This window comes from Trachemys scripta, chromosome 15 (assembly GCF_013100865.1).
Source record: "Trachemys scripta elegans isolate TJP31775 chromosome 15, CAS_Tse_1.0, whole genome shotgun sequence".
NCBI classification, from domain to species: domain Eukaryota; kingdom Metazoa; phylum Chordata; order Testudines; family Emydidae; genus Trachemys; species Trachemys scripta.
The window spans coordinates 29,039,414-29,062,012 of NC_048312.1; the positions used below are offsets into that span (position 1 = coordinate 29,039,414).

At 53.8% G+C, this 22,599-nt stretch overlaps 1 protein-coding gene across 1 annotated transcript in view; it reads right to left on the minus strand.

Moving 5' to 3' along the window:
• Positions 1–22,599, minus strand: part of LOC117888247 (putative ciliary rootlet coiled-coil protein 2) — a 59,863-nt gene that overhangs the window by 5,450 nt on the left and 31,814 nt on the right. The window contains exons 17-25 of the mRNA XM_034791476.1: positions 20,414–20,476; positions 19,664–19,759; positions 14,915–15,016; positions 9,287–9,460; positions 6,473–6,604; positions 5,250–5,470; positions 3,652–3,790; positions 2,593–2,676; positions 1,640–1,842 (exon numbers count right to left, since the gene is read on the minus strand). Of these exons, the coding sequence (XP_034647367.1) occupies positions 1,640–1,842; positions 2,593–2,676; positions 3,652–3,790; positions 5,250–5,470; positions 6,473–6,604; positions 9,287–9,460; positions 14,915–15,016; positions 19,664–19,759; positions 20,414–20,476 (1,214 nt within the window). The remainder of the gene's footprint in view (positions 1–1,639; positions 1,843–2,592; positions 2,677–3,651; positions 3,791–5,249; positions 5,471–6,472; positions 6,605–9,286; positions 9,461–14,914; positions 15,017–19,663; positions 19,760–20,413; positions 20,477–22,599) is intronic.

The window sequence follows — 22,599 nt, forward strand, 5'->3', positions numbered from 1 at the left end:
GGAATCTCACCCTCTCACCTCAGCTCCCAGCTGCGACCCACCCTCCCCAGCCACCTCCCTGTGCTAAGTACGCAGGGCCTGATCCCCTGCTGGGGGTCCACCAAGTGACACCGGCACCAAGCTGGCCTAGAGCAGAGGACCGTAGGCCCTGTCCGCTTCCAGGTACCATCCCCCAGAAACCTGCCAGGGCTCAAAGGGTTAACCCTGGGATTGCATTGGTGAGTGCCCCAGAATGGGACAAACCCTCCATTGACTTTGGTGCCTCCCAGCTCATCCCCCGTGAACCACAGGGATCCACCACCCAGAGCCGATAGTGGCAGGATCCCATTTGCCAGCCAGGCTAGTGTATTGTCTAGTAACTTTGTTATCAGTCCACGCTACGGGAACTGCCGACAATGGGCCCCCACGGGGTGCTCGGCGCATGACCTGCGCCTCAGGGCTCTGCGCATGCCGACGCCAGCGGTTCCCTTTCCCTTACAAACTCCATGCTGCAGCTGCAGGGAGAGAAGCAGCCGTTTCACTGAACAGACTGGCGCCAGGGAAAGCCAGCGGCTCGTGGGTGCCAGGGGAGGAGTGAGATCCCAGGACCACGTGGCAATGAGGGAGGCTAGCTGGCTTGGGTGACCTTGTGGTCACTGCTGTCAACCGGGCCAGGATGGTAGCAGCCAAAGACTGTTACCACCAGGGGGCTGTTCAGAGGCTGGGTGAACCGAGTTTGAGGGGTCTCAGCCCCAGTCACTGGGCTGTCAGCACGTCAGCAGACAGTCTAGGCCTGAATGGGCACCGGAGAGTGAAATACCTCCCCCAGCGCCTTGTGCTGCCTCAGCCACCCCTAGCAGCCAGCTCCAGCGCCGCACCCCAGGCGGTCACTCGGTTTCCCTGACACCCAGCGGTGCCCAGCTAGCAAGGGCCTCGCTCGGTCTCCGGGCCGAGCACCGGGCTGCTCTCGCTTTCGCTGACCCCGGAAGCAGGCCCCAGCCACCCACCTGTCTTCACCCTGATTTACTCCAGGGAGGAACATTGGCCTAACTCAGCTCCTGCTGAAGTCAACGGTTAAACCCTCCACTGGTTCCAGCTGGGGCAGGCAGGCCAACCTGTCACTCCTCTTTAGAGGTCCCGGACCCACAGTGTGAGCTCCCAGAGTCCCCTGCAGTGTGGCGCCGGCCTCCAGCCATTGCCCAGCCAGGCAGAGGGGGGACTAGTTTTGATGCCCTCTTGCATCCCGGATTGATTTGTGAGCACTCAGCCTAGCCCCAGAGCGCTATGCCAAGGGGGCGAGTTTACTCTCCCCACTTTACAGGGGAGCTGGGCCCAGCACAAATGTGGGCGCCACCCGCCAGGCACCCCCACCGAAGCGGCACTTTCCCTGCAGCGCGTCACTCTGGGTGTGGCAGGGACATCGGGGATTCCCCCAAGGGTCTACAGCAGCTCTCACATCTCCTGCCCCTTTAGCCCTTGGCCACTGGGGACATGCTGCCACCCTCCATTTCTGGGCTTGCTTGAGGAAGCTGGAGATGTGGGCTAGAGCCCTGCACTTCGAAGCCTCAACGAGGCGCAGAGGCCTGGCTGCTGGCGGGGCTAGGGCCCCTAACACTGCCTGTGGGATCTCTCTTCCCTCCCTCCCCATCTATTCACTCACGTCTCCAGCTCCGCATTCAGCTCCTCCTCAAACTTGCGGGCCAGCTTGCAGGTGGTCTGGTCTTTCCAGTGGGCCATGCTCCTCTGGATGGCCCGCAGCTCGTTGTCCTTCTCCCGCAGCTGCTGGCGCAGCGTCTGCTGCTCCCCACCCCCGGCCTCCTTCAGCTGGCTGCGCTGCAGGCTGGCGATCTCCTGGAGATGCTCCTGCAGGATGAGGCCAGTCAGCACAGCTGGTCCCAGGCCTCACATGCCCGTTGTCCTCCCCACCCGCCCTGGGCCAGAGGAACCAACCAACGGGTGGGGGACTCATCATGGCTCTCACTCAGGAAGGAAGCTAGACACAGGCTGCTGCAGTGCTTGGACCCAGATCTGAAGGTCTGGGGAGGGCGGTTCAGATCCAGGCTAATCTTGGTCTTATCAGAGAAGCCGTCAATCGCGGGGGGAGGCGTGGCCGGATGGAAGCTGGGATCCTGGCAGCCCATGACTAGGGAAGGTGCTAGAGACCTCCCCTCCACTGACCCAGTCTGAATGACCTGTCCCTGTACTCCAGCCTTTCCCTTCTCAGCCACACAGAGCCACCAGAACGAACGTCCTTATGGGTGGGAGAGGCAACCCAGAGGGCTGCAGCAGAGATCCTGGGGGCGGGGTGGGGAGATGAAGGTGGCTGCCTGGGGGCAGAGGTGAGAGTCTGGAGGGGAGACCACTTAGGGTCCACACCCTTCCTCCCGCTCTGGAAGCAGCAGGATCTGGGAATCCAGCCCCAGGTCTCCAGCAGCGGAAGGCTGGGCTTTGCTACCCGGCCCAGCCTCAGCATCTCTCTTGGTGGTGTGAAGCATCAGGCACAATCGCAGCTGAGCTCTGGAGGGAGCCCAGGCTGAAGAGTGAGACGGGATTGGGGAGGGGGAGGAATGCCCCCCAGGGCAGAGCCCGTGCCAGGCTCCCAGAGGGACGTACTTGGATCAGCCGCTCCTTCAGGGCCTCCAGGGCTTCCTGGCTCTCCAAGTGAAGCTGCTCTCGCTGCTGTCTCAGCTCCCACTCCTGCAGGTAGAAGGGACTCGCTGCTGTCAGGGTGAAGTCACACCCCCTTGATAGCCACCTGCTGCCCATACACTGATGTAGCACAGGGCTGGTGCTATGGTTGGCCACAAAGGCACCTTTAACGGCTTCTCTCCTCCGCCAGGTTGTCCACCCTCCTCTCCCTTTTCTGTGGGCAGCTGTCTGCTCAGCACTAGAAGCACTGGGAGGCCATTCAGCTCAAGGGCTGGTCCCTGCGGTGACACTGGGCGCCAGATCTCGTCTGTTTCACATCGAGCATTTAGGGAGGGGACAAATGGACCGTTGCAATCCATATGGCACAGGGATCTGTGCCAAGCGCACGGCATATTCAACTCCATGGAGCCCTCCATGTCTGGATTTCAGGGACGCTGCTGCCCCCACCACTGCACTGTGCCAAGGAGCTTGTCCTCCTCAGAATCGAGTCACAGCTTGCCAGAGAGGCAGGGCCCAGGGCATGAGGCTGGCAGCTGCTGGTGGCCCCAGGCTGGCAGTAACCCCGGGGCACTGCTAGCTTTCTATTATTCCAGCAGCACCCTCTCCAGCTGAGATCACAGCCCTGTTGTGCTGGGCGCCGCATAGACACAGAGTAAGACAAGTCCTGTCCTGAGGCGCGTTCATACTAAATGGACAAGAGAGACACAGGCTCTATCAGCCTTGAGTTAGGCCAGGGCGCCATCTAGATCCACATCCTGCCTCAGGCACTGGCCCCTTCCTAATGCATCAGCAAAAGGAAAAGGAAAAGCCCACAATGCATCTGGCCAAACGTATTGCCCATAGAGGGGAACGCTGCTCCTGCCTCTATGGCTAGCAGCTTCTGCCCTGAAGCATGAGGCCCCTCGTCTTGGCCAGCAGAACCGCCAAGGTCAGCAATCTACCCAGCCCCTTTGAAAGCCCCACCACGGCATTTGGCTCTGTGGGAAATGAAATGATCTCTCCCCCCCACTTCTCTCGAATCACCTTCTCCTCCTGGAAGTGAAGCACGGTGCGTTTCTGAGCTTCCAGCTCCTGCTGCAAGGCTCCGAGGTAGCGCTGGGTGTCCTCAGTCACTACATGCAGGAGCTGGAGTGCGTGACTGGCCGAGAGGGGAGATGGGCTCCTGCAGGAAACAAGCAGCGGTTTGGGACGAGAACACCCACGTAACCCGTCTGGGCTGCCACAGTGTGGGACTGACCCTGGCATCTCGGGATCTCACAGCGTGCGCTTCTACTGCCTGAGCTCAAGGACTCGGCGTCTGCTGCAGCCTCGTTAATCTCTGTCCATGGACTACTAGATACTAGAGGGGAGCAGAGCCCAGCACTGTGCCAGGAGGGGCTATGCCGGCAGCACTGCCAGCTGTGCTCACGCTGGGCACAGCCTGCTTGGGAATGGCGCTGTCAGATTAACTTCCCTAGGGGAGACCAGGATTGAAGTCCCTGTGCTGCCCCTGAGTGACCTTGGCCAGCGTCTCTGGCTCAGTTCCCTCTGTGCAATGAGAGCAGCCCTGTCTTAGTACACAGGAAGGCTGGGAGGATAAATACACTGAAGATGGTGAAGTGCCCAGATACCACGGGGATGGACCCCTAGACAGACAGATTCAAACAACGTTCTCCTCCCAGGAGTCTGGCATCTACTCATAGCACAGCAGCTCACACGCGGCAGCCCCACTGGAAGATGTGGGCACCAGCCCTGGAATTTGTGGACCTACCGGAAGCCCCCGCAGCGGCTCATGAATCAGGCGGCCTCGGCTGATTATCGTAGGCCAAGTAGTTGTAGCCGTGTCAGTCCCAGGATATTAGACACAAGGTGGGGGAGGGGAGAGCTTTCACTGGACCAACTTCCTGATGCTCCAGCAAAAGGCAATGAACGTGTCTCATCACCAAGAGATGTTGGCCCAGTAAAGGCTCCTACCTGTCCCTCCTTGTCTCTCTGGGGACTTATCATCTGTCCTGCGGTCACGCCCAGGAGCCCCAGCCATGGAGCAGGACCACACTGTGCTAAGCACCGTACAAACCCAGCACAAACTGATTGCAAGCTCTTTGGGGTGGGGACCACCTAAATATCAGACAGACAGGGGAAGGGGGAGCCCCAGGGAACCATGAGGTTATAGTGTGATATTGGTGATCCCGCTGTGGGGAGAGCTGGGGGCCCACAGGCAGCAGACACTGGCAGGGAAAGGGGCAGCCAGTGGGTGGGGTGCGCATTGGTTCAGGGCATGCTCTCCACTGCAGCTTCAGGTGGGGATGCTCTTACAGAAGGCCTGGTGGCAACGAAAGCTTCCATCCCCCGGGGGGGGGCAGTGGAAACACTAGCTGCTCTCAGCAGGGGGCGTGGATCCAGCCCTAAGACAATGACCTTCAGGACACAGCGGGTGAAACCCCCCCGGGCAGAGGGCCAGCCTAAGGCCTAGGCACCACGGAAGCCTAGGCTGGCTTCTGCCCAGAGGTGAATTTCCCAGGAGGAGCAGAACAACTGCCGCTGAGCCTGCTTGCCATTGGTCAGCGCTGGGCAAGATGGCAGGGTTTTGGCTCCAAAGGCATTAAAAACCATGCCGCAGTCAAGAGGTTAAAGGGCCTCACCCATGAGCCATCGGCCCCCTGCCTCTCTCGGGAAGCAGGTCCTGGAGGCGTTGGCATGCCAAGCCGATCTCCCTGGCCAGGGAGCGCTCAGCCCGCTCGGCTTGGGACTGCGCCTCCCGCTCCCGGAAGGACATTTCGTTCTGCTCAGCCCGTAAGTGGCTCTGCTCCTCCTCCAGCTGCTGCAGCCTCGCTCTCAGCCGGTCACTCTCACGAGCCCTCTCCTAGGGCGAGGGACACAAAAACAGAGGGTTTAGCAACAATGCTCTGGGAAGGAAATTTCTGTTCTCCCAGGACTCCCAGCTCCAAGCACTGCGGCACATCTGGATTGCTGGAATCGCAGCAGAATATCTGCATTGCTACAGCCCCAAGGCTCCCGGCTGTGTGGCACACGTAGCTGCAGCTTCCCTTTCCTGCAGTGCAGGTAAGGTGAGTTTGTTTCTACCTGCTGGGAGGGCCCATTACAGCCAGTTGCTTAGTAGGGGATTGTGACGAAGTGGAAATGTTCTCCATGTTTTCTCTGAATACTGTGTGTGTGCCTCAGTTTCCCCTATGCATTTTGTAAGTATCTAGGTGGTGGGATAAGGAGGTGTGATTGTTGCAGAGCCCTAGAGGGCAGGTATGATGCTGTCTGCACAGATAATGGCCAACACCCTGTCTCCTGGCAACTGATGGCCTGGACCCCTCCCCTGCAAGTTGGCAACTAAAGGTGTTGGAGAACACAGAAATCAGTGACCTCCTGGCCCGGGAAAGAGACAAAGGCCAGAAGAGGGGCTGGAGGAGGTTTTCAGTTTGGAGCTGGCTGGGGAAACAAGAAGGAGGCCAGAACCGGGGTCTGGGCTCCCTACCCCCCAAAATGGACCTGAGTGAGGGGTCCTGTTTTCTGAACATACAAGCTGTTTTGGACTGTGTTCCTGTTGTCTAATAAACCTTCTGTTTTACTCGCTGGCTGAGAGTCACGGTGAGTTGCAGGAAGTGGGGGGTGCAGGGCCCTGACTCCCCCACCCTCCGTAGCAGGGATGAAGCTCCATTCACAACACTCAAGACACAGACTCACTGGGCTAGGACAGAACGATCCATGTTCAAGCAGGCTGGGTCAATCGGGGGATGGGGAGGGATGAGCCAGTGGCTTCCCTCCTGCAGGGGAGTCAGGTCAAATCCTCCTCCATGTCCATGAGCCCCTAAACTCCTCACTCCCCCCTCCCTGGCCTGGCAGCCATCCCCACCTGCTCCAGCTCCTCGCGCAGTCTCCTTAGTGCCTCCGTCTTCTCCTCCTGCAGCAACGTCCGCAGCTCTTCCAGCGCCTCCTGCTTCTCCCGCTGGAGCGAGTGGCCGTGGAGCTCCAGCTCCTGAATTCTCTGCAACACAAGCCGGGAGGAACCTGCTGTAACTCCAGCCATCCCATCCTCTGCCTTTCCCCAGTGAACCCTCTTCAGGCTGGCTTACACTCGGTCCTGCGGGAAGCCCCATCACGACACACTGGCTTTGCCACAAGCCGGTTGCCACTCACAGCCTACTCCACGTACAGCGCAGGGAGGCCAGTTTAGCCTGAAACACAGCACAGTACGTGGGAGATAAAGTGATGTCAAAGAATCAGCTACTGGCCCTTGCTCAGCGCAGATTCCCGAGGTGTGCGGTCTGGTAAGCTGGGTTCTGGGCCCCATTCTGCTCCTGACCACTGTCTGGTGCTGAGCAAACAACTTTCCTGCTCGGGCCTCAGTTTCTCATCTGTAAAATGGGGATGATACTACTTCCCTACTGACCTCTACAGCAGGGTCTGAGCAAGCGGGCTCGTTTATGTTTATAAACTGATTTACAAATAGAAACCCTAATTAGTAGCAGTAGTAATCCTGCATTGCAACAGAATATACCCCCATATCCACACCCTAAACAGCTTTGTACAAAATATGCCTTGTGAGGTACCAGCTGAAAACCCATAATTTGCTGATCAGTAATGTCATGGCAAAATGCACGTAGCAGTGTGATCTGTGAAGTTATAAACGTAATTTGATTCTATGACTAAAAGTATGTTTTCCAGAAACGATTGGGGAGTGTCCAAACCAGTTCCTCAGAGACAAAGCCCAAGCTGTTGCCTCAGCCAGATGTAAACAAGGCTGCTAAGTGGACATTCTTTGGCAGGAAAGGGGGCGGGGCAAAAAAAAATCTACATCTTAGCAAAGAAACAGCATGGAGTTCCCGTCCACACAGCCTGCCTGTTGCCATGCTCCCAGCTGGAAATGCTTCTCAAAGCGGGAACAGGACTATAAAAAGAAGAGGCAGATACTCCCAGGCACCCCTCCTTCATCCTCTCTCTCTGTCCACTGAATCACAGCACGAGAAGGGACAAAGGAAGCAGCCATTAAACAGAGGAAGGGCTCCTGGCCTAAGAAGTTTGGTCACTAAGATTCTTGAGAGCATGTGGTGAGAAAACCTTGCTTTGAATTTAACAGTTAAATCAGGAACCAGTTGCATTTTCTCTTTATTTTTCTTGTAACTATTTCTGACTTTTATGCCTCATGACTTGTACTCACTTAAAATTTCCCTCTTCGTAGTTAATAAAGTTGTTTTATTGTTTTATCTAAACCAGTGAGTTTAAATTGAAGTGTCAGGGAAACTCCATTTGTAGCAACAAAGTGTGCGTATTATTCCTATTAACGAAATACGGCCTTTATGAATGTGTATTGTGCAGGAGAGGACTGGGCGGTACAGGACCTACGTTTCCGGGGGGAAATCTAGGACTGGGGGTGTGCTGAGGTCACCCTGCAGTAGAACCCAGGCTGGGGAGAGCCAAGGTGTAGCTGGGAGCGACTGGCCTGGTGGAGCTGTTTGTGAGCAGGCCAGACGGGAGGCTACCGCAGCAAAGCAGCGCAAAGGGCACTCCAGGTTAGAGGGCAGGAGCGACACAGCTACTCACTAGTCTGGATTGTACCCTGGATACATCACAGAATTAGTAGCAGTAGTAATCCTGCACCCATGAGCTCTGCCAGGACCTCCCCATCACTCTGGAGCCACTGGAAAAATCGCAGAATATTTTGCCAGCCATTTTTTGATGCTACAGGCTCTTTCAAAAAGAATCAGAACCATGGCACCTCTTTGCAGCTCCCTGGAAAAGGTGATGGTGCCAGATCAGCAGAGTCAGGGACCATTTCATTTCCTAGCTCAGTGAAGTGTCTTAGAAGTCAGATCTTCACCTCTGCCGCAAAGAAATGGGAAGAGAGGTTCGGCCCCTCTGCCTTCAATGTGGCTCTGCTCAGGTTTGCTAAAGCACAGCACGCTGTGGGACTAGAAGCAAGCCAGACCATTGGTTCACCCTGTAAACATATGATAGCACTTTGCACTGACAGCACCATCCAGCAGAAGATCTCAAAGCACTTCCGAGAGGTGGGTGAAGTATCATTATCCCCATTTTACTGCTGGGAAAACCGAGGCAAAGACCCTGTCTAGACAAAGGTTGCTGGTTGTGAGGTAACACGTTGATTGCAAATTAATATGAGTTAACCCACATGACTGTAAATGCAACTAGCATCTCTTCACGAAGGTTTGGTGCTGGAGGTGGTCCACGCAATGCTGAGCCCTAGAGAGAACCACAACCAGGATCAAACACTTGTGTCCGGGAACAAACCTTCACAGCTGAGTTAGTTAACAATCAATTAACATGTGCTGGCCCCCAAGCACAGAGAAAGGATGGCCCAGCAGCTCAGGTGCTAGCCTGGGACCTGCGAGACCTGGGTTTGAATCCCTGCTCTTCCACAGGCTTCCTGTGTGACCTGGGCAAGTCACTTCACTGCCCCGTATAATGGAGAAGCTAGCCCTGCCCCGTGGGGGTGTTTACACTGAAAACGGTGAGGTGCTCAGATGCTAGGAAAGTGGGGAGTGTAGACATGCAAAAGAGCTCAGAAGGCAAGGCTGGTGCAGTGATGTGCCCAAGGCTACACAGCAAGTCATTGGCTCAAGTGGGGAGAGAACCTGGCAGTTCTGGCTCCACTTCTGTAGCCAGTCTGCCCTTGCGTGGGAGGAGGAAGGTTTATGGAGACACCCACCTTCTGGTACTCCAGGGTTTTATTCTGTAAAACTGACACCGTCCTCTTCTCTTTGTCCAGGGCCTCCGCATGCGCTCGCTGGCTCTGCTCTTCCAGCGTCCCACGCTGCACCTGGAGCGCTTCCCTCTTCTCAGCCTCCCACTTCCTTTGCTCTTGAAGCAGAGCACTCTGAACCTAGGGTCATGCACAGCAGGGACCTGGGTGAGCTCCCCACAAGGAAGCCGAACAGAGCTAGCTGCTCCTGGGGGCGCCCATCCTGTTCTGAGTGTCTGGTCGGAGAAGCACTGGCCCCCGGAGGAGGCATAAGAGCCATGGAGCCAGGGGAAATGCCAGCGCAGGGACAGCCAGAGCATGGGCAGCAGCACCTAGGCGGGAACTTGAAAGTTAATTCAGATTGAGGGAGGGTGCGACTTTAAAGCCTGAATAACTCCATGTGCGGACGCGCTTATGCCAGTGGATTAAACTCCATGTGCTCCTCTTGACCTGCTGCTTACAAACAGGGGGAAATTGGTAGGGGAACTTGTTATATCCTTGGGGGCAGCCGGTTTAGGAAGAAATCACAAAGTTACCATTTATTTACAGACAGGGAGCTGAGCTGACCAGCCGAAGCTGGCTGGGCTATCCCCTAATAATCTAACTCAGTTACCATAGGAACAAAAACCACGACAACCAAATAGACAACATATTCCTCCCCCCTTAATAAGAACATCCCCTAAATAAAACACACACTAGACTAGAGAAGGAGGGTAGACTGCCTCCATTCCCGGCTAAACCCTGGGGATTATTTTGCCCCATAACCGTGGGTTCGCCCTAGCTAAAGATCCAGCCATTGAGATCTTCTGTCTCTAGGTGGATTACGGCGAACTTCTGGTGTTGTTGCACCCGAAAGTACCATGGGCGCAGGCCTGACACTGGGCTCAGGGTTCACAGCGCGAATGGGTGAGGAGGTCGTATCAGCTCGTGCTGGGCAAAGGCATATCTCAGCCGCCGGCAGTAATGGAGGAGAACAGTCAGGATCAGGTGATTCTTGATTCGGGGTCTCGCCAGAAGAGGTGAAGTCAGACAACTCAACTGAAGATGTGTCCTGAGGACTGGTATGACCTGGCAACAGCTGATCTACATGTCGCCGCCAGGTGAGATTCTCTGCAGTCCGAGCAGTGTAGGAAACAGGTCCTGTCTGAGTGATGATCGTGTCAGGGACCCATTTAGCTCCAGAAGTATAATTCTGAGCCAAAACTGGCTGTCCCGAGCTAAAGGTTCAGTCTTTTGCTCTGGGTGCCCGTCTGATGACTTGATATTGCTGCTGACGTTGCACAGTTTGTCGGGGTTCAGAAGGTTTCAGCAGATCAAAGCAAGTGCGCAGCTGTCGTCCCATCGTTAGAAAAGCCGGGGATGCCTTGGTAGTAGCATGAGGTGTGTTTCTGTAGGAAAGTAAGAAGGTATCTAGATGCTTTGGAATGGAGTGTTGTCCCCGGGCCGATTTCAAAGCTTGTTTCATTGTCTGCACAAATCTTTCAGCTAATCCATTGGTGGATGGATGATAGGTGCTGAAGTGATGTGGTATATCCCATTTGCCTTCATAAAATTTTGAAGCTCCTGAGAGACGAACTGCGGTCCGTTGTCACTCACAAGTTGTTCTGGCAGACCGAAACGACTAAAGAGTCCCTGTAGTTTTTGGATAGTACTCTCTGCAGTAGTGGACTGCATTATAGAGACTTCTGGCCATTTAGAATGGCCATCTACTACCACCAAGAATGTGCTTCCTTCAAGGGGGCCAGCGAAGTCAACGTGAATACGTTGCCATGGGTTTTCAGGCCAGTCCCATGGTGTAGGGGTGCCCACTGGGGTGCATTCCTCACACCTTGACATGACATACAAGCTTTTGCCTTCTCTTCAATAGCACTGTCCAATCCAGGCCACCAAAAATAGCTTTGTGCAATTTCCTTCATGCGCACTATTCCACAGTGACTGGAATGTAGCTGTTCTAACATCTGTGATCTCAGTGGTGGTGGAATAATGACACGTCTCCCCGACAACAAACAACCAGATTGGATTGATAACTCCATCCTCCTGGACATGTAGGTAACAAGATTGGGTGAGACCGGAGAGGTTTGTCGAGATTTTCCATGCATCACCAGGTCCATAACTTGGGACAATACTGGGTCAACGCGAGTTGCCTTCTTTATCTGAGTAGCCGTAATGGGTGTATTCTCTACCTGTTCAAAGGAGAAGATTTCCAGTTGGGCACTATCTTGATGTTTGACTGGCAAAGGCAACCTTGAGAGGCCATCTGCATTGCCGTGCAGAGTGGATTTCCAATATTTGATTTCATATGTGTGCGCTGAAAGTAAGAATGCCCAACGTTGCATACGACTAGCAGCTAATGGGGGAATGCCTGTGTAGGGTCCAAAAATTGACATCAGAGGTCGATGGTCTGTGAGAAGAGTAAACTTCCGCCCAAACAGGTACTGATGAAACTTTCGAATTCCAAAAATGATTCCCAATGCTTCACGTTCGATTTGGGCATAGTTAGTTTCCGCTTTGCTTAGAGTGCGTGAAGCAAAAGCAATGGGTCTCTCTTCTCCCGAAGGTATAATGTGTGACACGACTGCTCCCACTCCATAAGGGAGGCCAATTGTAGGGGTAAGGATGGATCAAAGTGCGTTAGAACTTCGGAATTTAGCAATGCATCCTTAGCTTTGTTAAATGCAACATCACAGGCTTCAGTCCACTTCCAGGCCTTGTTCTGCCCAAGGAGTTCATGAAGTGGCTTTAGCAGTTTGGCTACCTGTGAGATGAACTTTCCATAATAGTTCAGTAGTCCTAGAAACGAGCGCAGCTGGCTAACATTTCGAGGTGGGGGAGCCTCCACAATAGCCTTAACTTTGGCAGGGGTCTTATGAAGACCTGCAGCATCAATGATGTGTCCCAAATATTCAACAGAGGGCTGGAAGAATTCACACTTGTCTCTGCGGACTCGTAGGCTGTACTCTTCCAGTCTTTGTAGGGTAGCCTCTAAATTCTTTAAGTGATGCTCTTCATTCCTTCCAGTGACCAGGATGTCGTCCAGATAGCACTGAACTCCTGGCAAGCCACACAAGATCTGGTCCATAGCCCTCTGGAACAGGGCGGGAGCAGACGTTATTCCGAAGGGTAGGCGACAGTATCGATAAAGCCCCTTGTGAGTCACAATCGTCAACAGCTCTTGAGACTTTTCAGCGATGTGCATCTGTAAATACGCTTGACTCAGATCAATCTTACTGAACTTTTGTCCCCCAGCCAGGCCTGCGAAGAGGTCATCGATGTGGGGAAGCGGGTATTGCTCTGCACACAACACCAGGTTGACAGTGACTTTAAAATCACCGCAAATCTGGAGGGAGACGTCTTTCTTCTCTATTGGAACGATAGGAGTGGCCCATGGGCTATGGGTAACTGGTATTAGAACTCCATTGATGACCAGGTGCTCCAGGTCTGCTTCAATTTTTGGCCTGATGGCATATGGCACAGTTCTGGCTTTCAGATATTTTGGCTGACTGTCAGGTTTAATGTTCAATGTCACAGTGATTCCCTTCATACGTCCCAGATCCCCTCCAAAAACAGCAGCATGTTTCCCGAGTATAGGGGTTAGACTGGTTTCTTCTTTAGTCATTCTGTGCACTTCTGCCCAGTTCAGCTGGATCTTCCCAAGCCAAGACCTACCCATTCAGGCTGGGTAATTACCTCTCACCACAAACAGTGGCAACTTAGCAGCCTGTCCATTGAGCTCCACCTTAACATCAATAGTGCCCAACATGGGCACAGCTTCTCCCGTATACGTCTTCAGAACAGATTTTGTTGCCTTAAGCAGAAGATGTTGTAGCTTTTCTTTATACACTGTCTCGGAGTCCAGCGAGACGGCTGCACCGGTGTCCAGTTCTATGCGTATAGGTTTGCCATCCAACAACGGGGTTACCCAGTATTCACGTGAGCCCACTGCCAAAGACAAAACGTGCAGTGGCACTTCCTCTTGCGATGAGGTGTCACCTTGATCATCTTGGGTCGGCTCTAGGGTATGCAGAGTTCCCCTTTTGGTTGGCCAGACCACAGGCCTCTTTTTCTTTTGTTTACAGGCACACTCAATGTGTCCCTTTTTGCCACGGTGTCGACACACCAGGTCCTTACACCAGCGTTCTGATACCTGTGACCCGGCTTACCACAGCGGTAACATTCCTGACTCTGCACAGTTTTGTGGGTGGGTTCTTGTGACACCTCATACACCCTAGGGGATGCACGGATGTATTGCGCTTCCTTTGTAGCCAGTTCCATGGAGACAGCAATATCAACGGCCTTCTGTAAGGTAAGCTGAACCTCTGTCAGTAGGCACTTCCGTATAACTTCACTGTGCAGGCCACACACTAACCTGTCACGCAGGGCATCATTTAACATCTCCTTAAATTCACAGTGTTCTGCAAGCTTTTTTAAAATTGCTACAAATTGTACAACTGTTTCATCTTCTTTTTGGTCTCTTTTGTGGAACCTAGATCTTCCAGCAATTACCAGGGGTTTTGGGGAAAAATGGGACCCCAGGATTTCCACAATGTCACTGTAAGATCTGGTCTCAGGCTTAACACTTAAGAATATTGGCACCTTCTTCGCTTCTGTAATGTCATTTGCAATAACAAAAAGCTCAAAACGCTAGGTATACACATGCCACTGCCCTATATTCTCATCAAAAGTTTCCAGTGGCCCGGTCCGAGTAGCCATGGTTTTAGTTTCAGTTTCACAGTCAGGGCCAACAAGCAGTTTTTGTTTGTTTGTTTATTTGTTCTTTACCTTGACTTCTACTTCCTCCTGTTGTTGGGGCAGCACCGGTATCCCACCCTTGTCGCCACTTGTTATATCCTTGGGGGCAGCCGGTTTAGGAAGAAATCACTTGAGGCCAGAGAGCAACAAGCTAACAAAGCTACCATTTATTTACAGACACGGAGCTGACCTGACCAGCCGAACCTGGCTGGGCTATCCCCTAATAATCTAACTCAGTTGCCGTAGGAACAAAAACCACGACAACCAAATACACAACAGAAGTAGAAGTGAGTAGCAACCTAGGCAGCAGTGACCATGAGATGACAAAGTCTGGCTGGGATGATTTAGTTGGGGTTGGTCCTGCTTTGAGCAGGGGGTTGGACTAGATGACCTCGAAACAAGGCACTCTGATTCTGGAATAAGAGCATCCACACATGGCTATTCGGGAGCTATTCTGGAATAACTCCATACGTAGTCAAGTCCTGAGGCAGGGGCTCAACCCTGATCTGGAGAGACCGCCTCTAGGGCGGAGAAGGGGATTCCAGCCATTTGCGTGCCCTAGTCAACCCACAGCCTTCCCGGTGAGACTGCCCGGATGGCCAGATGCCAGCCAGCACCAGCAGTGAGGCAGAGGTTTCTAAGCAGCTTCCTGACCATGATGGCAGTTCCTGAAGCATGGACACCCGGCCCCAGCTCACTTCAGACCGTCCCCGAACTACAGCTGCACGGTAACAACTTTTGGGGGCTGGACAGACGTCGGTGCCCTAGAGGAAATAGGCTCCGCACTGCCTCCCCAGCCCCCTGAGCCAGTCAGTCGCCTTTGCAAGGCTCCCTCATGGACCGTACCATCTCCTTGGCTTCCTGCTTCAGCTCTCTGACCAGCTGCTGGGTAGACTCCTTCTGTCGCTGCATGGCCTCCCGCTGTCTCCGAACCTCTTCATCTCGGGCCTGGGCAGAATTGTAAAGAGATGCCCATTGAATTCACTGCCCACTGGATCCTCTGCTCCAGGTCCACTCTCCGTGGGCTGAAGGGCTGGGAGGGCCACGACCTTCTACCGCCATGTGCCCCCCACTCCCAGGGATTCTGGCCACCTCCTCAGGGTTTAGTACTCGGGGCCAGTACTAAAGGGAGGGGTCCGGAGGAGACAGGACCATTGTCCCACCTCACGCCATGGTGCTCAGCAGTGGCTTCAGGGGGAGAAGAGCGTGTTGGGGGCTCTCCCAGGGCTGTGCTCCATGGGAGCTGTGTCATAGCACCCCCTGGAGCTTCCCCTGGGTCAGTGCAGCTCCTCGCTGCTCAGGGCTGTGCCAATGACTCTCGAAAGCCCTGGCTGCAGCCGCGCCCAGGGGGCTTCATGGCAACGGCCAGGTGCAGCATTGCCCAGGCCTGTAAAAGACCACAACAGAGCTGCAGTCCCCACAGCCCCTGGGCGCCCCCACCTGGACTGTAAGGAGCTGGGCGGCTGGAATCCAGGGTGGCAGAGTCTTGGGCGACCGACCCCTTCTCACTGCCACTGGGAGCCATGAGAAGCAGCACTTAACAATTACTGGAGGGTTAGACACCGCAGGGCGTCCTCCCCGATGAGGCCAGAGCAATGGAACCCTGTGGCCACCTGACTGGTCCACCCCAACTATTTAAACCAGGGAGCTGAGCGACAGTGGCCACTCTGCCTTGCTGCTGCTGCAGACTTGCCTTTCATCCCAACTTGCTCCTGCCTTCAACCCCAGCCCGGCTTGAGCTCGGGACCGGTCTCCTGACTCAGCTTGGTAACTAGTCTCGATTCCTGCCTCAGCCCAGTGCACACGACTGTGTCCGGCCACGTGCACCCGGCCATTACACAGACCCAGTGCGGGACTTGAAAAGGGAAGGAGTGTTTGTGGAAAACGCAGCTGATCTGGCCAGTGCTCGTCAGCTTTTATCACACCAAACATCTGGCCTTGAATTAGGGATCTCTACTTCCCCCACCCGGGCAGCCAGCTGCTGGTCCTCAGCATGGAGAAAGCATTGTCTGATAGTTAGAACAAAGGACTGAGAATCAGAGGATGTGAGTTCTAGTCCCAGCTCTGCCTTGGATTTGTTGCGTGCCTGCGGGCATATCTCTGTCCCGCTCCCTGCCTCAGTTTCCCCATCTGTAGCATAGGGATAGTAATACTCACCCACTTCATGGACAAGAGGCTTTGTTCACTCAGGTTTCTACAGAGCATTGAGGTTACCAGGGTGGAGGACACTGGAGATGGGCAGCACTTTCACTATTAGCTATTCTGGGGAGCTCACCACAGCTTGCTGCCACGGAAACGACTGGCACAAGCAGAGCAAAGTCCGGGATCTAGAACAGCTGGGGCATGTGGGCAAAGGCCAGCAGAGATGGGGACACGGTATGGGCTGGAATGAGACCCGCCCAGCTCATAAGCAGGGCTCTGCTCTCTGGCCTTTGTTTTCTGCTTGTGTATTTATAAATTTCCCAGGAATGTATCTGTGTTTGTCCAAAATTTAACAAATGGGTGAAAATGGGTAAAAACTGAAAACAAAGGGGAGTGGGCTGGGGGGGGGGGATGCTAGGTATTCCTGGGGGCCAAGCAGGGAGAGGGAGGGGAGTACTCATGACGCAGCAGTCAGGTGGCCTCGGCTGCTGAGACCCGACTCCCTGCCCCTCTCGCTTCCCCGCTGTGCAGAGGAAGCAGACGGCCAGGTCTGGAGGAGGCTCTGTCTGGCAGGCGTCAGGCCTCCTGGGGTGCAGCCTTGACTCCCTGAGTGCCGAGTTCCTGCTGCCTCCCCCGCAGAGGAGGGTAACTATCAGCTGGTGGCTGCTGAGTGGGGAGAAAGATGGGCAGGGAGCCGGAGCCTGGTCCTGGCAGTTTGAGCCCACCTGCACTTCCCCTGCTGGACAGAGCCCACTGCTGTCTCTGGCCCTGCAGCGCAGACCAGGCAGCAGGGCAGGGCGGGGGCACGAGGGTGCTCTGTCCGGCAGGGGATGCAGCTGACTGCTCCCCTCTGATACAGGAGATTTTTCAGCTGCTCTGTTCTGTGTAAGGCCGACAGCCCCCAGAGCGCTGGGCTGCCACCACGAGCTAAAGCAGGGAGAGATCAGAATTAAACTTGTGTAAAATAATAAAAATAGGGGGGTGACAGTTTATCATAGCGTCAGGATACACTGACGTGTTTAAAATGACAGACGCTTAATAATTAACGAGGGTGGGTTTAGGTGGCTAGCAATGACAAGATGGCGGTCACAAGCAGTCAGAGTCAGAGAAATCCAAAATGGAGATCTGGGAGAGATTTGGCCAAGCAGGCAGACTGAGGTGAGACAAAGGGCCCTCCAAAACCAGAAAGGGGGTGGGGGGCTGTCAGTTAAGCACAGGTTCTCAATCAGGTCCAGCATCTAAGGCGCAGGTCTTCAATCAGGTCTAGCTTTGATTGACAGAGAGTGGGCTTAAACCTGATTGGTGAGAACAGGGGCCCGCCCAAATCTGAGCAGGGGTGTAGGGCTGCCACAGTGGCCCAGAGCATCACTCAGGCACCTGAAATCCAGGACGGAACACGGGCAGGACTGGGGCCCCCTGAATCCACAGGCTGGGAGAAGGGGAGTCATCCCAGCCCGGGGCTGTGCCTCATGGGGCAGGTCTGGGGCTAGTGCTGGGGCCAGAGCAGGGCCGGGCCGGGCACCCAGGTGCATGGCTGGGCTGGGCAAGGGCAGCTGCACATGGTGCAGGACGCACGGACACAGCAACACTGGCAGGAAAGGGAGGCGTGGTCAGCCGGGCGGATGGATACCAAGCCGGGGTTGGGCAGAGCTCGAGCCCTGGCAGTGCCCCCCTTTGCCACCTGGACAGCCTGTGCGCCCCAGGCAGCCTCGTCTGCTGGTGCCTGCTGAGCAGTAAGGACTGGCTGGAGGGCCCCCCCCCGATCCCTCCTGCACCCCAGCCCCCTCCCTGTGCCCCTAACTCCAGGCTCTGCTGTGCCCCCCATTTCTGCTGCCTGACCCATGTCGTGAGCCCCCCTGGATCCTGCCCCTTCCCCCAACTCCAGCCCTTGGCCTCTGCCTCCCCCCCCCCAGTTTTCCCTTCCCACTTTGGATAAACTTTCTCTCGTCCAAAGATGGCGAGGCTCAGGGAACCTGTTTCCCTGACTGGGTGCCCTGCGAGGTGGGGTAGTCTTTGGATTCTGCTCAACTGAAGGGGGGGGGGTCCAGTGCATATTATCCCCTCTCTGCCCTAAGGAATGTGGCAAATGTTCAGCCCGAAGGGGGGGAACCTCTTTTACCCCAGCAGCTACCCACACTGGTGGGTCCTTACCCCATACATGTGCCCAGTTCGGCAGGTGAAGCCCTGTGTCTGGGGGCACCAGGGCTAGGAAGAGGGCGTGGTGTCGGGGGAGAAGCTGAGCTAGCATGGTGTGTTGGGGCCCACCCAAACTTCCACTCCTAACTACACCATTGGGTGGGAATGCTTAGGGTTGTGAAAATAACCAATCAGAATAGGCCAAAATCTATATATAAGGTACAGAGCTGACAGGCTTGAGTGAGCGTGAGTAGAAGGCACTGGAGTGAACATTAGGAGAATCAGAATCTGAAAGATAAGAGCTGAAATCACTGAAGACTGAAGGCAGAAGCAGTAGTAGTGACAACATCAGTCCTGGCAGATCAGAAGGACCTAGACAGAGCAGAGGGAAAGGACTGTGGGGAAGTAATCACGGTGGCTCTCATGTAAAGAATAACGAGAATGTATGAAAGAGTGTGTCTGAGATAATAAAGCTGGATAATTGGGTATGTATGTTTTGGTCTGTATAGTCTTTAATGTTTAAGAACTGGCTGTCAGCATCCTATATGTGACTGGCCATCGCATATAGAATGTAACCACTTAAAGCTATTTTCCAATTGTAGGCTATTGCAAGTTTGGGTACTTCAATGTGTACCTGTGCTAACAGAGTTTGTTATTTTGTAATATGTGTCTTAAATTGTAAGAACTTATGTTTCTGTTTCTTTAAATATGTTTTAGATTTACTGTGTTAGGGTATGTTGTGTTAAATAAAGGTTATTTTTGTTTTCTAAGAATTACGGCTTGTCAGTCCTTGGAGCAAAAGACTGTAGCCAGTCCTTCCAAGGGTCAACAGGCCTAGTCTACTCTGGGGAGTCCTCCAAAAGTTGGAGAGAAACCCCCTGGTAAATCTGCTAGGATGGACCACCCCCTTTCACCTTCCAAAACCACACAAACTGAGGATTCAGCTGCAAATATAGGCAAGCCATTGTAGGGGTGTCTGGAGTCTGGTTTTGAGGGGGTAACACTCCTGAGCCTGGTGCTTCAGAGTGGCCCTGCCTGCTTCACTTGAGAAAAATACCCGGGTCCCCAAAAAGTCAAAAATTTGGGGGGGGGGAGGGGGAATCAATAAAATCCAGAAATCCTGGGAAATTTTTGAGAAAATCAGTAACTACCAAAATTGAAGGGTCTTGGTTCTGCAGGAGCTCAGGCTAGATGATCACAATGGTTCCTTCTGGCCTTGGAATCCATGGCTCTATTACACATATCCAGGTGGGTCAGATTTCACGCTCCCTCAAACCATGACCCACCCACTCCCCCTGCCCCGTGGGGAGCAGTTACCTCGATCACCCTGGTGAGATTCTCCACTTCCTTCTGGAAGGAAGCGGCTTGATCCTGGAGGGCCCTGGTCTTCACCTGCTCCAAACTCTCTGCAAACTGAGAAGACAGACATGAGAATGGGGAGCCTCTGCCTTTAGACACGAGACAAGGAGCCCTTGAGGCTCTTCCTCTCTGCCTGGAAGACCCTGATCCCAGGCAGTGCCCGATGGAGAACGACTGGCCTCCTTGGCAATGCATTTAATGTACTGACAACACCACAGCTTCACCCTTAAATAGCTCTCCTCACCCAGGCAGCTCAGAATGCGTCACCTGCCCCACTGTACAGGTGGGGAAACTGAGGCACAGAAAAGCGAGGGGACATGGCTATGGTCACAAACAGGTGCTCTGTCTAGGACCACGCTGCCTCCCCATCGTAAATCCAGCTAGGCGCCTGGCCAAAGGAGAACAAGTCAGAGAAAGAGGGGACCATTCAGCCAATTGGACATCCAACACGTCACCCAGTGCATGAGCTCATCTGCCACATCACACGACTCACACCACTGAGACACTGACATGTGGGGAGGGCCTGCCTGGAGGCTATTGGTGAGAGAGACAGGGGAGTGATGTACGTAGGTCCTCCCAGCACTTTGCAGGTACTCCTCACGGCACAAGCCAGCTTGTTGGAGGACATGCCAACAACAGTCACCATGTCAGCTGCACTCACACCCGGAGGGAACATGGCACGTGAGCATGGGACTGCGTGATACAAACCTCCTGGAGCTCCTGCTGCTTCAGACACTGCAGCTCCTCCCTCTGAAGGGCCCACTCCAGCTCCTACAGCACAGAAAACAGCACCTAGCCACACTGCACACCCCGCAATCCAGCCAGCCCCCACGTTCCCTCCTGCCGATGCCCAGAGCCCCATAACTGCACAGCCACAGAGTCCACAGGGTTGGCAAGAATCCTTAGCCTCAGAGTCCTGGCTAGACTCCACCTCAGATCATTACATTCCTCCCACCCACGCTACTGCCCTGTCCCTTTACGGGATCCAAGGCAGGAGAACCTTTAAACTGCTATGCAGCATGGCTATGCCCTGGAAAACAGCAGCTGCGTCCATTCCAGAGGTGGCTGCATTCCAGCGAAGGCTGAAAAGAAGGGATCTCTGCGCCAGCGTTTCTCCAACAGCGAGTGCCGTTCTTTCTCGTGTGCCATCAATACAGTTGCTACCGAGTTCCAGTCAGCTACCTTGGAGTAAACCCACGGGAAGCAATGGGGCTCACCAGGTGTCAGCCGGCCTTGCTGAAAGACTGTGGGGCTACACAGGTGTTTTCAGGGTCATCATCAGTGACCTTTAGTGCAGGCGATGATGTGTGAGAAGAAAAAAGCCCAGCTCGACTTGCAGATCCCCCGTTAATGTTCCAGGTTGGGCAGCGAGAAAAATAATTTGACTGGTAAACTGGGCACGTTTGATATAGAAATTATTGAGACAATAAACAAGGACATTTCATGATGCCTCTTTTAGCCATTTTCAGAGCAGTCCAATAAAACTACTGTCTCATCTCACTTCCCATCCTCCTTAAATGTGTGTATTTACAGTTCAATACACCCAGACCCCCTTTTTCATTCTTATTGCTACAAGCATGAAGAAAATTCTGGTCCATGAGTAACTGAAAAGCGTCATGTGATACATCAGCACATTATTTTCTTGGAGACACTGAACACTGACTAGACCAATCAGAACAGAGATGCAACTACTTTATCCTGGTACAGCAGCCAATCAGACTGCACATGCCGACCTGTTCCTAACTGACTTATCAGAAGTCAATAATAGGGGTTGGTTTTTTTCTGGGTCTTTTATGGCTCACCCACACATGGCGTTATTCCAGAATAGCCACTGCACTTTCAATTCACCCCCCTTACTCCACATTAGCTTTCCAATGTAAACAAGTCATAGAATCATAGAAGATTAGGGTTGGAAGAGACTTCAGGAGGTCATCTAGTCAACCCCCCTGCTCACAGCAGGACCAATCCCCAACTAAATCATCCCAGCCAGGGCTTTGTCAAGCTGGGCCTTAAAAACTTCTAAGGATGGAGGTTCCACCACCTCCCTAGATAACCCATTCCAGCGCTTCACCACCCTCCTAGTGAAATAGTTTTTCCTAATATCCAACCTAAACCTCCCCCACAGCAATTTGAGACCATTGCTCCGTGTTCTGTCATCTGCCCGCACTGAGAACAGCCGAGCTCCATCCTCTTTGGAACCCCCCTTCAGGTAGTTGAAGGCTGCTATCAAATGCCCCCTCACTCTTCAGTTCCCTCAGCCTCTCCTTGTAAGTCATGTGCCCCAGCCCCTTGATCATTTTTGTTGCCCTCCGCTGGACTCTCCAATTTGTCCACATCCTTTCTGTAGTGGGGGGGGACCAAAACTGGATGCAATACTCCAGGTGTGGCCTCACCAGTGTTGAATAGAGGGGAATAATCACTTCCCTCGATCTGCTGGCAATGCCCCTACTAATACAGCCCAATATGCTGTTAGCCTTCATGGCAACAAGGGTACACTTGACTTATATCCAGCTTCTTGCCCACTGTAATCTCCAGTCTTTTCTGCAGAATTGCCACTTAGACAGTTGGTCCCCAGCCTGTAGCGGTGCATGGGATTCTTCCGTCCTAAGTGCACTTGTCTTTGTTGAACCTCATCAGATTTATTTTGGCCCATTTGTCTAGGTCACTCTGGACCCTATCCCTACCTTTCAGTGTATCTACCTCTCCCCCCAGCTTAGTGTCATCTGCAAACTTGCTGAGGGTGCAATCCATCCCATCATCTACATCATTAATGAAGATGTTGAACAAAACCGGCCCCAGGACCGACCCCTGGGGCACTCGGCTGCCAACTAGACATCGAGCCATTGATCACTACCCGTTGAGCCCAACAATCTAACCAGCTTTCTATCCCCCTT